Source organism: Amblyomma mixtum, chromosome 10, assembly GCF_055824585.1.
Source record: "Amblyomma mixtum isolate Tamu chromosome 10, ASM5582458v1, whole genome shotgun sequence".
NCBI classification, from domain to species: domain Eukaryota; kingdom Metazoa; phylum Arthropoda; class Arachnida; order Ixodida; family Ixodidae; genus Amblyomma; species Amblyomma mixtum.
The window spans coordinates 70,428,624-70,441,207 of record NC_143021.1 but is presented as its reverse complement, the minus strand read 5'-3'; the positions used below and the strand labels follow the sequence as shown (position 1 = coordinate 70,441,207).

The window sequence follows — 12,584 nt, the reverse complement described above, 5'->3', positions numbered from 1 at the left end:
TCCCTGACAACTTTGTGGCAGACACTGCTGCACTGAAGGCATAAGTTCATTGGCGTTCTAGACTCTGATGATTTTGAGGAGAGGAAGGGGGCATAACTGGGTCAGTGGACGCCTTGAGGCACACGTGGGGTGGGGAGAGAGAGAGACGAGGGCTGCATTATCCCTGACAACTTTGTGGCAGACACTGCTGCACTGAAGGCATAAGTTCATTGGCGTTCTAGACTCTGATGATTTTGAGGAGAGGAAGGGGGCATAACTGGGTCAGTGGACGCCTTGAGGCACACGTGGGGTGGGGAGAGAGAGAGATGAGGGCTGCATTATCCCTGACAACGTTGTGGCAGACACTGCTGCACTGAAGGCATAAGTTCATTGGCGTTCTAGACTCTGATGATTTTGAGGAGAGGAAGGGGGCATAACTGGGTCAGTGGACGCCTTGAGGCACACGTGGGGTGGGGAGAGAGAGAGATGAGGGCTGCATTATCAATGACAACGTTGTGGCAGACACTGCTGCACTGAAGGCATAAGTTCATTGGCGTTCTAGACTCTGATGATTTTGAGGAGAGGAAGGGGGCATAACTGGGTCAGTGGACGCCTTGAGGCACACGTCGGGTGGGGAGAGAGAGAGATGAGGGCTGCATTATCCCTGACAACTTTGTGGCAGACACTGCTGCACTGAAGGCATAAGTTCATGGGCGTTCTATACTCTGATGATTTTGAGGAGAGGAAGGGGGCATAACTGGGTCAGTGGACGCCTTGAGGCACACGTGGGGTGGGAAGAGAGAGAGATGAGGGCTGCATTATCCCTGACAACTTTGTGGCAGACACTGCTGCACTGAAGGCATAAGTTCATTGGCGTTCTAGACTCTGATGATTTTCAGGAGAGGAAGGGGGCATAACTGGGTCAGTGGACGCCTTGAGGCACACGTGGGGTGGGGAGAGAGAGAGATGAGGGCTGCATTATCCCTGACAACGTTGTGGCAGACACTGCTGCACTGAAGGCATAAGTTCATTGGCGTTCTAGACTCTGATGATTTTGAGGAGAGGAAGGGGGCATAACTGGGTCAGTGGACGCCTTGAGGAACACGTGGGGTGGGGAGAGAGAGAGATGAGGGCTGCATTATCAATGACAACGTTGTGGCAGACACTGCTGCACTGAAGGCATAAGTTCATTGGCGTTCTAGACTCTGATGATTTTGAGGAGAGGAAGGGGGCATAACTGGGTCAGTGGACGCCTTGAGGCACACGTGGGGTGGGGAGAGAGAGAGACGAGGGCTGCATTATCCCTGACAACTTTGTGGCAGACACTGCTGCACTGAAGGCATAAGTTCATTGGCGTTCTAGACTCTGATGATTTTGAGGAGAGGAAGGGGGCATAACTGGGTCAGTGGACGCCTTGAGGCACACGTGGGGTGGGGAGAGAGAGAGATGAGGGCTGCATTATCCCTGACAACGTTGTGGCAGACACTGCTGCACTGAAGGCATAAGTTCATTGGCGTTCTAGACTCTGATGATTTTGAGGAGAGGAAGGGGGCATAACTGGGTCAGTGGACGCCTTGAGGCACACGTGGGGTGGGGAGAGAGAGAGATGAGGGCTGCATTATCAATGACAACGTTGTGGCAGACACTGCTGCACTGAAGGCATAAGTTCATTGGCGTTCTAGACTCTGATGATTTTGAGGAGAGGAAGGGGGCATAACTGGGTCAGTGGACGCCTTGAGGCACACGTCGGGTGGGGAGAGAGAGAGATGAGGGCTGCATTATCCCTGACAACTTTGTGGCAGACACTGCTGCACTGAAGGCATAAGTTCATGGGCGTTCTAGACTCTGATGATTTTGAGGAGAGGAAGGGGGCATAACTGGGTCAGTGGACGCCTTGAGGCACACGTGGGGTGGGAAGAGAGAGAGATGAGGGCTGCATTATCCCTGACAACTTTGTGGCAGACACTGCTGCACTGAAGGCATAAGTTCATTGGCGTTCTAGACTCTGATGATTTTCAGGAGAGGAAGGGGGCATAACTGGGTCAGTGGACGCCTTGAGGCACACGTGGGGTGGGGAGAGAGAGAGATGAGGGCTGCATTATCCCTGACAACTTTGTGGCAGACACTGCTGCACTGAAGGCATAAGTTCATTGGCGTTCTAGACTCTGATGATTTTCAGGAGAGGAAGGGGGCATAACTGGGTCAGTGGACGCCTTGAGGCACACGTGGGGTGGGGAGAGAGAGAGATGAGGGCTGCATTATCCCTGACAACTTTGTGGCAGACACTGCTGCACTGAAGGCATAAGTACATTGGCGTTCTAGACTCTGATGATTTTGAGGAGAGGAAGGGGGCATAACTGGGTCAGTGGACGCCTTGAGGCACACGTGGGGTGGGAAGAGAGAGAGATGAGGGCTGCATTATCCCTGACAACTTTGTGGCAGACACTGCTGCACTGAAGGCATAAGTTCATTGGCGTTCTAGACTCTGATGATTTTCAGGAGAGGAAGGGGGCATAACTGGGTCAGTGGACGCCTTGAGGCACACGTGGGGTGGGGAGAGAGAGAGATGAGGGCTGCATTATCCCTGACAACTTTGTGGCAGACACTGCTGCACTGAAGGCATAAGTTCATTGGCGTTCTAGACTCTGATGATTTTGAGGAGAGGAAGGGGGCATAACTGGGTCAGTGGACGCCTTGAGGCACACGTGGGGTGGGGAGAGAGAGAGATGAGGGCTGCATTATCAATGACAACGTTGTGGCAGACACTGCTGCACTGAAGGCATAAGTTCATTGGCGTTCTAGACTCTGATGATTTTGAGGAGAGGAAGGGGGCATAACTGGGTCAGTGGACGCCTTGAGGCACACGTGGGGTGGGGAGAGAGAGAGATGAGGGCTGCATTATCCCTGACAACTTTGTGGCAGACACTGCTGCACTGAAGGCATAAGTTCATTGGCGTTCTAGACTCTGATGATTTTGAGGAGAGGAAGGGGGCATAACTGGGTCAGTGGACGCCTTGAGGCACACGTGGGGTGGGGAGAGAGAGAGATGAGGGCTGCATTATCCCTGACAACTTTGTGGCAGACACTGCTGCACTGAAGGCATAAGTTCATTGGCGTTCTAGACTCTGATGATTTTGAGGAGAGGAAGGGGGCATAACTGGGTCAGTGGACGCCTTGAGGCACACGTGGGGTGGGGAGAGAGAGAGATGAGGGCTGCATTATCAATGACAACGTTGTGGCAGACACTGCTGCACTGAAGGCATAAGTTCATTGGCGTTCTAGACTCTGATGATTTTCAGGAGAGGAAGGGGGCATAACTGGGTCAGTGGACGCCTTGAGGCACACGTGGGGTGGGGAGACAGAGAGAGATGAGGGCTGCATTGTCCCTGACAACGTTGTGGCAGACACTGCTGCACTGAAGGCATAAGTTCATTGGCGTTCTAGACTCTGATGATTTTGAGGAGAGGAAGGGGGCATAACTGGGTCAGTGGACGCCTTGAGGCACACGTGGGGTGGGGAGACAGAGAGAGATGAGGGCTGCATTGTCCCTGACAACGTTGTGGCAGACACTGCGGCTGTAGGCCGCTGCGTTCATTGGGTGAGCAGCCTTCAACCATTAACTGCCAGGGTGGGAGTGCTGCCCAGCCAGTGTCCGGAATGCACTCGACGTTACAGCCACTTAGGGTGGCCCAATACGCCATAGCTTTCACTCTATAACCAGGTTCAGCAGCAGTTGAAGAGCAGCTAGTTTCATTTTTCGCTGCTTTTAAACATGAACGGTTGTAATGACACATTTGAGTGGCTCAACACTAGCGAACAGATAGATGGTGTAGCCAGTCCGTTATAGCAATGTCAACCGCCGCAACACCTTCGTTAGATGGAGGTCTCAAATAGACGCGCTTCAATGGTGGTGGCATTGGGGAATTGAGAAACTTGGTAATATCGAGAAATTCGCCATATGGAGGTTCGTTGCGTCCAGGTTTAACTGTGAACGTACATTTGTAAGTGAGCGCTTGTGTTGTGTCGTCGTCTTCTTCCTTAGTCATCTTTTTGCACTGATTAACCATGAAAAGAGGAATCTTGTTATGGAACAAGTTCTTTTAGCGTGCCAGCATGGCACATGTCGCTAAAAATGTGCAATGCAGAAATCGGAGCTAGTCGTACACAATGTGCGTAATGTAGCCAACTAAGCAGCAAAAAGTATTGCAACTTCATCGACCGTGCACCGCATGCAGCAGCCTTCATTTGGCAGAGTACTGGAGCACTTGCATTGGTCAGCACATGAAGAGTTTTCAGTTTCAGCACAGTGATGCCAACGCCGTAGCATACAGAAACTGCCACACTGGCTGCTGTGCTGAAGGCTGTCTGCCGAGGTCAAAGCCAGGTCAGCATGGACTTGAGTTTTTTTTCTACGCCTTGCTAGATGACGGGGTTTGCACAATTATCAGCTGACAGTGCACTCCTCTTGCACGCAAACAGCACTGCACTCAATTTTTGATCATTAATAGGGTTTTAAATTGGGCTGGTTGGCAGTTAACATGGTCACACATAATTGCGCTTTGAAAAAGACTTGGGACAAAACAGGGACAACACACCAGTGTCGTCCCTGTTTGCGCACCACTGCTTGTGTTGTCCCTGCGTTGTCCCAAGTCTTTTTCAAAAGTGCAATTATGTGTGACCATGTTAATTTTTGACTACACAGCAGAGACACGTACAGTTAAAAAGCATGGTGAATGATTTGTTTCATGCGGCCCGAGTTGCACAAAAATTGTTTCAGCACACTGATCATAAACAGACAATGCACGAGCAACCAATCAATCAGCAATATTGGGGTGGCAGTGCTGGACTGCTGCCAGCCTACTACTCCCCTAGCATGGTGCCAGGGACTCGGGAGAAGTGCGAACAGCTTCCACCGCCAAACCATCCACTATGAGGATCTATGCTCCATGGCAGAGTGGTGTAACCGTGGCACACAATGCATGAAGATGGGTCAGTGAGAACATACTGGAAGCTTAAGTTGCATAAAAAATTTGCCAACGATTGCACTTAGCGGTAATGCGATTTTTAAGCACAGCTGCTGCGATAGCCAAACCACACACAGAACACGGCAGCACGCAGAGAGTTCCGTCGGTAATAAGCATCGCCCCAGGCAAACGACCAGCGTGCTCTTCTCTTCGCCTTCCCTCCGCTTTCCCCCACAGTTGCCAGCAGATGACAGCGCACCTACTCTCCTCTTCACAGTTATGCTTTCCTCCTCGCCATCTTTCGTCCTCTTTCTTTATGCTCTATGACTGCACAAGCTCAAGAGCCATGCCTCACCTATGTTGTGGGGCCGGGCAGGAGCTGCCGCAGCACGGGGAACAGGCACTGACGCAAAGGCATCTGCAACAGAGTACATCTCCATTGGCACACTGAAACTGCAGCTGAGAAGAAACATTTCACTGCACCAGTAAACAGATTAGCTGCGTCTTTTCTGCCACACCACAGAAAAGGAAGGCAAACTGCTGGTCACATCCTGTACAGCCAGCACCTAGATACCATGTAGACCACCCTTTTTTTTCCCCCAGATTCGAGGGCCAATTTTCAGGGTGCAGCCCACACACACAATGTGCGGAAAAAAAAAATTTTAACTAAAACACACGAATCAGGGAATGAGTGGCATTTACTCTATGTTCAGCCGTCACTCGCGGATCTTCCAACTCTGAGCTGGTGCTGTGCTCTGGTGCACGCTCATCCCACAAGAAGCAGCGCAGCATATCCACTGTCAACGTGTAGCCCTTGTTCCGCACTTCCAGCACACAGCAGAGCAGCTCTCCTTCCAGTTCAGGACACTCGCACGGCTTGCCTCGGAAAGCGCGCATTTTGCAGCTTGTGCTCCTCAATGCATCCTTTTGGTTGCCCCATCGTCGGACGCATTTCTCGGCCACTTGGAAATTCCTGCCAGCCGCATGCTTGCTGTGTTTGATACCAAGCTCCCATTCGTGTAGCTATTAAGGTACTTGCCCATCATGCTAAAATTGCAATGCTCGGCGACAGCACATGAAACCCGCAACTACGGCGGACTAACACAACATCCGAGCCCACCATGCCTTTGACAGTCACAAAAAGCTGGGGCTGTGATACTGATATGGATAGTGGGTGCACACAGCGGGAGAAAAAGTTGATGATGATGATGATGAGACGCGGTGGGCGGCACCCACAAGCTCCTGTGCACGTGAGTGGCCTCCGCGATCGAGTGCACCATTGCTTGCAGCCAGAGCTGACCACAGAGGCCACGGTGCGTGCATTTCATGAGTCGTGGAAAGTTTGGGTGCAGCCCTTACACGGATGTTTTTTTTATACTTCCTTTTGGAAAACATGGGTGTGCCCCTTACACACATTTACACAGTATTTACTGTGGGCTGAAAACTGCCGAGAGCCACAGAAGTGATGTTTTAGTGCTCATGTTCACCATGTTAATTAGGTCCATTTACTTGCAAAACTGGTGTTCTTGAACAGAAACAATGTGCGAGCAAAGTGTGCACCTGCTGGCCGAGCTGTGGTCGACAAAAGAGAAGATGAGGATACGGGGCTGAGGGCGCATTCCCAGATCCCCCGCAATCCTGCATCTTCAAGGCTGCGCTCAACCTCTGCTCAGCCTACGTGCCGAGATGCTGGCAATGCGTCTTTACCGGCCACAGCTCCGTTTCGCCAGGGACACAGTCTCCTTTTGTTTAGTGTAACGGTTTAACTTGTTATCTGACATGCAATTAATTAGTTTCATCAATTTAATTATAATTCAGCTTTAATGCTTTGTTTGCCCAGTCTTGTTTTTTGTTTCACGAATCTGCACGCAATAGCCTGCCCCAGCTGATATCGCAACAGGTACCTAAGATGCTAAAATCAGATTTTCTCTTCCTGTCTGAGAAAGCTGATTTCTTCCTGAAGCAAGTATAACTTTAGGTTTAGGTCTTCCAGCTCTCTAATATGGGTTATTCTTCTTTCTTTGTTTTGTTTTCAAGCAGACAAAGGTAATAAAAATTGGCCACAAACAGATATGAATATCATATATACTCGCGTAATGAACCCGCTTTTTCCAGGAAAGTCGACATCAGTTTGCAGAGAGGAAAAAAAAGTTTCAGCGGTTTTTTTTGGGAGGGTCCAACTTTCATGTACGCCCGTCCATCCTTCCGTCGTCAACAAACGCACACGGTCAGACACATCTGGTGTTTAGCACCGCTCACTCTGATGCAATCCAACAATTTTGTGGCAGCCTGCCCCACCACGAGACAAAGCACACACCAGTCCTGAGGATCAGGTGCGCATTTCTTACGCGAGGGTAAAAAAGCACACAGGATGTGAGTAATGCACAACGCCTTCTTCCCCTCACACAACCCTCTGGCAGCAGAAGCTCTCCTCAAAAGATGCCCTGCTGGCAGCACTGCCAAGGTCTGCACTGCGGACAGCGCGAAAACTGAGGAACCCGCTACAAAAAGCTACAGGTTAAAAAAATCTGGGCTTCATTATGTGAGTGGGTTCATTACGCAAGTATATACGGTATTCCTGAGCAGTTAAAATACTGAAACAGCTTTAATTTAAAGACAAATTTTTCCAAAGGACACAGTGATGAACAGAAACAGACCTTGCCCACAATTACTTTCTCATCATCATTTTTCATATCCTGGTGCCATCAGGCATCACATAATAAGCTAGGTGAAATAATGTAAAAGGAGTACAATTCAGGCAAGGCATAACTGAGCAAGTAATGTTTACATGACTGAAACATTGTAAGTTGCCCAATACGTTCTGCAAGTACAGGTTCACTTCCCGTCACCCAGAAAAGACAAACTTAGTGGCTGAACAGGCTAGATATCCCCTCATTGGTGGAGTGATAAGGCCACTTGCGAGAGGGACAGAGCAATGCATTGCTACAAAACACAAAACTTGACTCGCAAAACAGACCAAACTTAAGGGGAGATGTGACTTTTAGCAAAACCTTTCCTATTTCTTAAAGTATCTGTATATTTTTTTGAGCACATCACAAATAATTATGACTATTCTCGCAAAATTCCACTGTTATAGCTCCACAAAACTTTTCTAATACATATTTTTACTCAGACAGTGACCATACTCGCAAAATGCAACTTGGAGCAATTTGTTGATCACTTTGGAGTATATGAGCGTCGATTTAGGAATAGTCTGGAGCCCATAAATTCCCAACCTGGAGCTGTTTAGAGCAGTTGAACACTGGTTAGTAGAGCTCTGGAGCATGAAGCTTTCAGTTTCCAAATCTCTTAGGTTGGTAAACAATGCTGAAAAGTCTGAATGTTATGTAAAGATGTGCTGCACCATTAAGTCGCTGTTGGCACAGTCTCTCACCTGATGGGCCTTCAATTGCCCATTTGCAAAAATCTGTAGGTCAGTTTCTCCACAAGATTTGTTTTCCAACCTTGCCCCGCCGCGGTGGCTCAGTGGTTATGGTGCTCGGCTGCTGACCCGAAAGACGTGGGTTCGATCCCGGCCGCGGCGGCCGAATTTCGATGGAGGTGAAATGCTAGAGGCAACCCCAGGTGGTCGAAAATTCCGGAGCCCTCCACTACGGCATCCCTCATAGCCCGAGTCGCTTTGGGACGTTAAACCCGCATAAGCCAAAAACCATAAACCAAACTATTGTTTTCCAACCCAAAGATCTCGAACCGAGATGACACTCTCACATTCTTTGTGGAACCACAAACTCCGGGTGGCCGCAGCAGAGGCTAGGCAGAAAAAGGAGGGAGACTGCTGCCCTTTGTCGCCCTGCTCAGGCTGGGCAGGGTCAGTCTAACTTGTTCAACTTTGACCAGAGAGGCAGCCCACTCCAGGGGCTGACCCTTTCGACAGCTCCCAGGAGGAAGTCCACTGGCGACGCTCCCAGGTTTGCCCAGAACACTCCCTTCTCTTCGTTTCCACACACTATGCAGTCTGGGAACCACACCTTTTGGTTGGAAACAAAGCCTTGCAGAAAAGCTGACTTACACATTTCCGCAAATGGTCAATTCTATAATTTATTCTGCATAATTGAAGAGGAGACATCTTTGCAAAATGTGTCATAGGATGTTTCCTTAACAGCACAAACTGTGCATACACTGGCAAGCACATGTGGCTTGAATATGCTGATGTGTGCCTCTCCACATTTCTTTACAAAGTTCAAAAGACTATTTAATCTCCTCCACAATAAAAGGATTCCAAGAGAAGGCCAGCATAGCGGGGTACGGCAGAAAGTTACGTGGGCGGATGAGATTAAGAAGTTTGCGGGAGCACGGTGGCCGCAACAGGCGAAGGACAGGGTTAATTGGAGAGACATGGGAGAGGCCTTTGCCCTGCAGCGGGCGTATGATGATGATGATGATAAAACCTATCTGACTTTTCATTTATGTCAGCCAGTTCTACCAAGCGTTCTTGCACACTTGTGCTTGACTCACTCAAAGCAATTAACCAGACTGTCACCTCATATCCTTGTGAGCCAGCTAAGACTTTATAAGGAAATGGACAACACAGCACTGTGTCGTCCGTTTCCTTGTCTTTTGTGCTCGTCGTTCGCACTGTTTATTCAAGAAGCATAGCGAAAACTGCAGTTAAGCATGCCCGTGTGACAGGGGTATTATTAGTAGTGGAGTCTGACCTGCAACTTGTTTGCGTTTTTGGCGCTCAAAAATTTTTTGTAGAAAATTTAGCCCACGTAATGATCGCACCCCTAAATTTGCGTAAATTTTTTGAAAAATAAAAAAACAGTGCAATCATTATGCGAGTAAATATAGGTAAATAAAAAAATAAAATATAACAGCTGACTAGTGGCTATGGTGTGTCACAAACAAGTTAAGACAAGATGAGGTCACATGAACACAATTGTTGCTTCGTTGTTTTAAGTCATTTGATTCTTTAATTCTGACAAGAGAAGTGAACCAGCAGCTATTACATGAACAGTTTTGTATGTAAACTCAATACTGTCACAACTAATCTGTGATGTCATACCCAGCATTAGAAGATTGCAAGCTATTTACCAGTGTGTGGTGAATTTCACGTGATGCCTTGCACATCATTATAAAGAAAGAACTTGGCCAAAGCCACCGTGTCACTCACTGGAGGTGGTGGCAACCGGCGGCCGGCCAATGATGAGGCCCCGGTCCTGGCCCAGGGTGGTGGCCGGCACGAGGACGACATTACCACCCGAGGTGGCCACCGTGAAGGCCGGCTCCGCCCTGGCCGGCTGGGCCCAGGCCGCTGCAGGGGGCGAAGAAAGCACCTCAGGTCGTCCCTTTCCAGTGCCACAACCAGCACTGGTGTCACGCTTCAAACTGCAGAGACACTCCAACCTTCAGCCAAGCGCATCAACCAGCCCTGACTCCCTTGCTGACGCAATGCATGGACACTTCAGCGACCTAGCCATTCCTGTGCTGCACGACACTGCTAGGAAGAATGATGAGCTCACTGTACTTGTGCTAGCAGCACTGACAGCATTGTACAGAATATACAACACTCTGAAACAACAACAACACAACACTGAGATTCCAGAAGCAAAACAATAGTAAACTACAAATCATTACCAATATCATTCTACGGCTGGCCCGTGCATGTAGTGCTCCGTGTTGACTCAGGCAACCAACAGACCAAGACTGCATGATTAAACTACCTTCACACATACCTTTTGTTGACAGAGCAAGCCACCAAGCAACAGGGACTCCACTTGCAGTGACACACACTTTCCTTCATTCCCTTAACTGCAACACAAGTGGTGAAATGGGCTGCGATGGCAAACGTGTACGAGCCATGTCTTCGCCAGCTACTTTTGTAGCTCCCAGCATAACGGGCAAATATAAGAACTGTCTAGGGTATTGCCTAGGGTTCTACGAAAGTTGAGGCGTGATACTGAACAAGTTGAAGGTCACTGACAGTGTCAAGGTTACTATTGACATTTCAGAACACGTACGGGTTCCTTGTTCACTAATGTGGCCACGGTTCAGTCCCCCTTTTTAACTATGTATAGTATGCGACGTAATGAGCGTAAGTGGATTGCCGGAAGATTTCCATTTGCCCGATTTGTAGTGTTAGTAGTTGCATGAATGATCAATGGTCCGAGTAGCAGCCTTGATGACACATTCTTCTCTTTAGCTATGACAGCCACCATCATAGCTAAAGAGAAGAATATGTCATCAAGGCTGCTACTAGAATCACTGATCCTTCAGGCAACCACTGAACTATACAAATAGGACAAATGGAAATCTTCCGCCAATCTACTTACGCTCATTACGTCATGTACTATACATACTTAAAAAGGTGGAGACATCCAAGTTTTTCGCTAGCGTGTTCTTTGTTTCAAACATTGTGCATTGCCCCAGGATGCATAATTCATGCTTCGCAATTCATATATGCACGGTAAATAATTCATTATTGCATTATTTATAATGAGCGACTTCAGCTCTCAGCACCAGGGTGTGCTGTGACATCATGATCAGGGAAGAGCAGCACCCAAAAGTTGTGACTCACGGACTGCTGAGTTGTCTGCTCTCGTACACATGCTGCATACCAGCACGTTTCAAAATGCTGGCAAACTTGGTCGGTACTGTGATATGCTGAGAGAAGCCAGGCAAGCAAGGGACAGCACCAAGTTCTGAAACAAAGTAGACCTCTTGTGTGGGCCAGTTGGTACATGAGAATTGCAAAAGAAGATGGCGCGACAGACGAAGGCAAAGGAGGCATACAAAACTGCCCACAAAAGGCGCCATTCCAGTCATTTTGTGTGCCTCCTTTGTCTTCATCTGTCACGCCATGTTCTTTTGCAATTCTGAAACCAAGCGGCTCACATGGGCCATCTCAGTCACCATACCGCATATGCCAACGCAGTTTCTGGATTGTATTTCACTTTGCCACACTACGCCGATGCTCGGCAGACGTCTGTGTCGGTGACCCGTAGCTGACAGCGCACCAGTCGACCAATTCCCTGCTCACATATCAGCGACACGATGCCTCACTGTCCGTACCGACCAATACCAGTCGCAGTCTTCACTTGGATCCACCGACGCAGCCGCACTGCAAGACTGCTCAGGGTTCTGTGGCTGCTGATCCCGATATCTGCTGCTTGCATAGCAAACAGTTTGTGTATTTGCTAAATGAATGCTTCAAGATAATTGCACAGCATATACCTTGCAAGTTTGTAACTGAGTGCACTCGTGATGACGACTGCACCTCAGCGCTACTTTTGTTTACATAGATTTGCATCTGTATACAGGCAGCAATTGCGGAGCCTGGCCGTGGCGGCTGCGTTTCTATGGAGGCAAAACGGAATAAGGCGCCCGTGTGCTGTGCGATGTCAGTGCACGTTACAGAACCCCAGGTGGTCGAAATGATTACCCGGAGACCTCCACTACGGCACCCCTTTCTTCTTTCACTCCCACCTTCCTCCCTTCCCTCACGGCGCGGATGCCGAGATATGTGAGGCAGACTCTGTGCCATATCCTTTCCTCAAAAACCAATTTTCTCAATTGCGCGTTTGGCATGAATTGCAAGCTGTGTTCTATTCAGGTTAAACTTTTGCGCCAGTTGTAGGTTCACTTATTCAAGCAGTGCGATAACTCGGCCAGAATCACCGC

The 12,584-nt window shown here is 48.9% G+C and overlaps 1 protein-coding gene across 2 annotated transcripts in view; it reads right to left on the bottom strand.

Moving 5' to 3' along the window:
* Window positions 1-12,584, bottom strand: part of LOC149326077 (uncharacterized) — a 127,734-nt gene that overhangs the window by 74,831 nt on the left and 40,319 nt on the right. For both annotated transcript variants that reach the window (XM_089562369.1, XM_089562370.1), the window contains exons 3-4: window positions 10,078-10,218; window positions 5,299-5,361 (exon numbers count right to left, since the gene is read on the bottom strand). In XM_089562369.1, coding sequence (XP_089418495.1) covers window positions 5,299-5,361; window positions 10,078-10,218 — 204 coding nt within the window. The remainder of the gene's footprint in view (window positions 1-5,298; window positions 5,362-10,077; window positions 10,219-12,584) is intronic.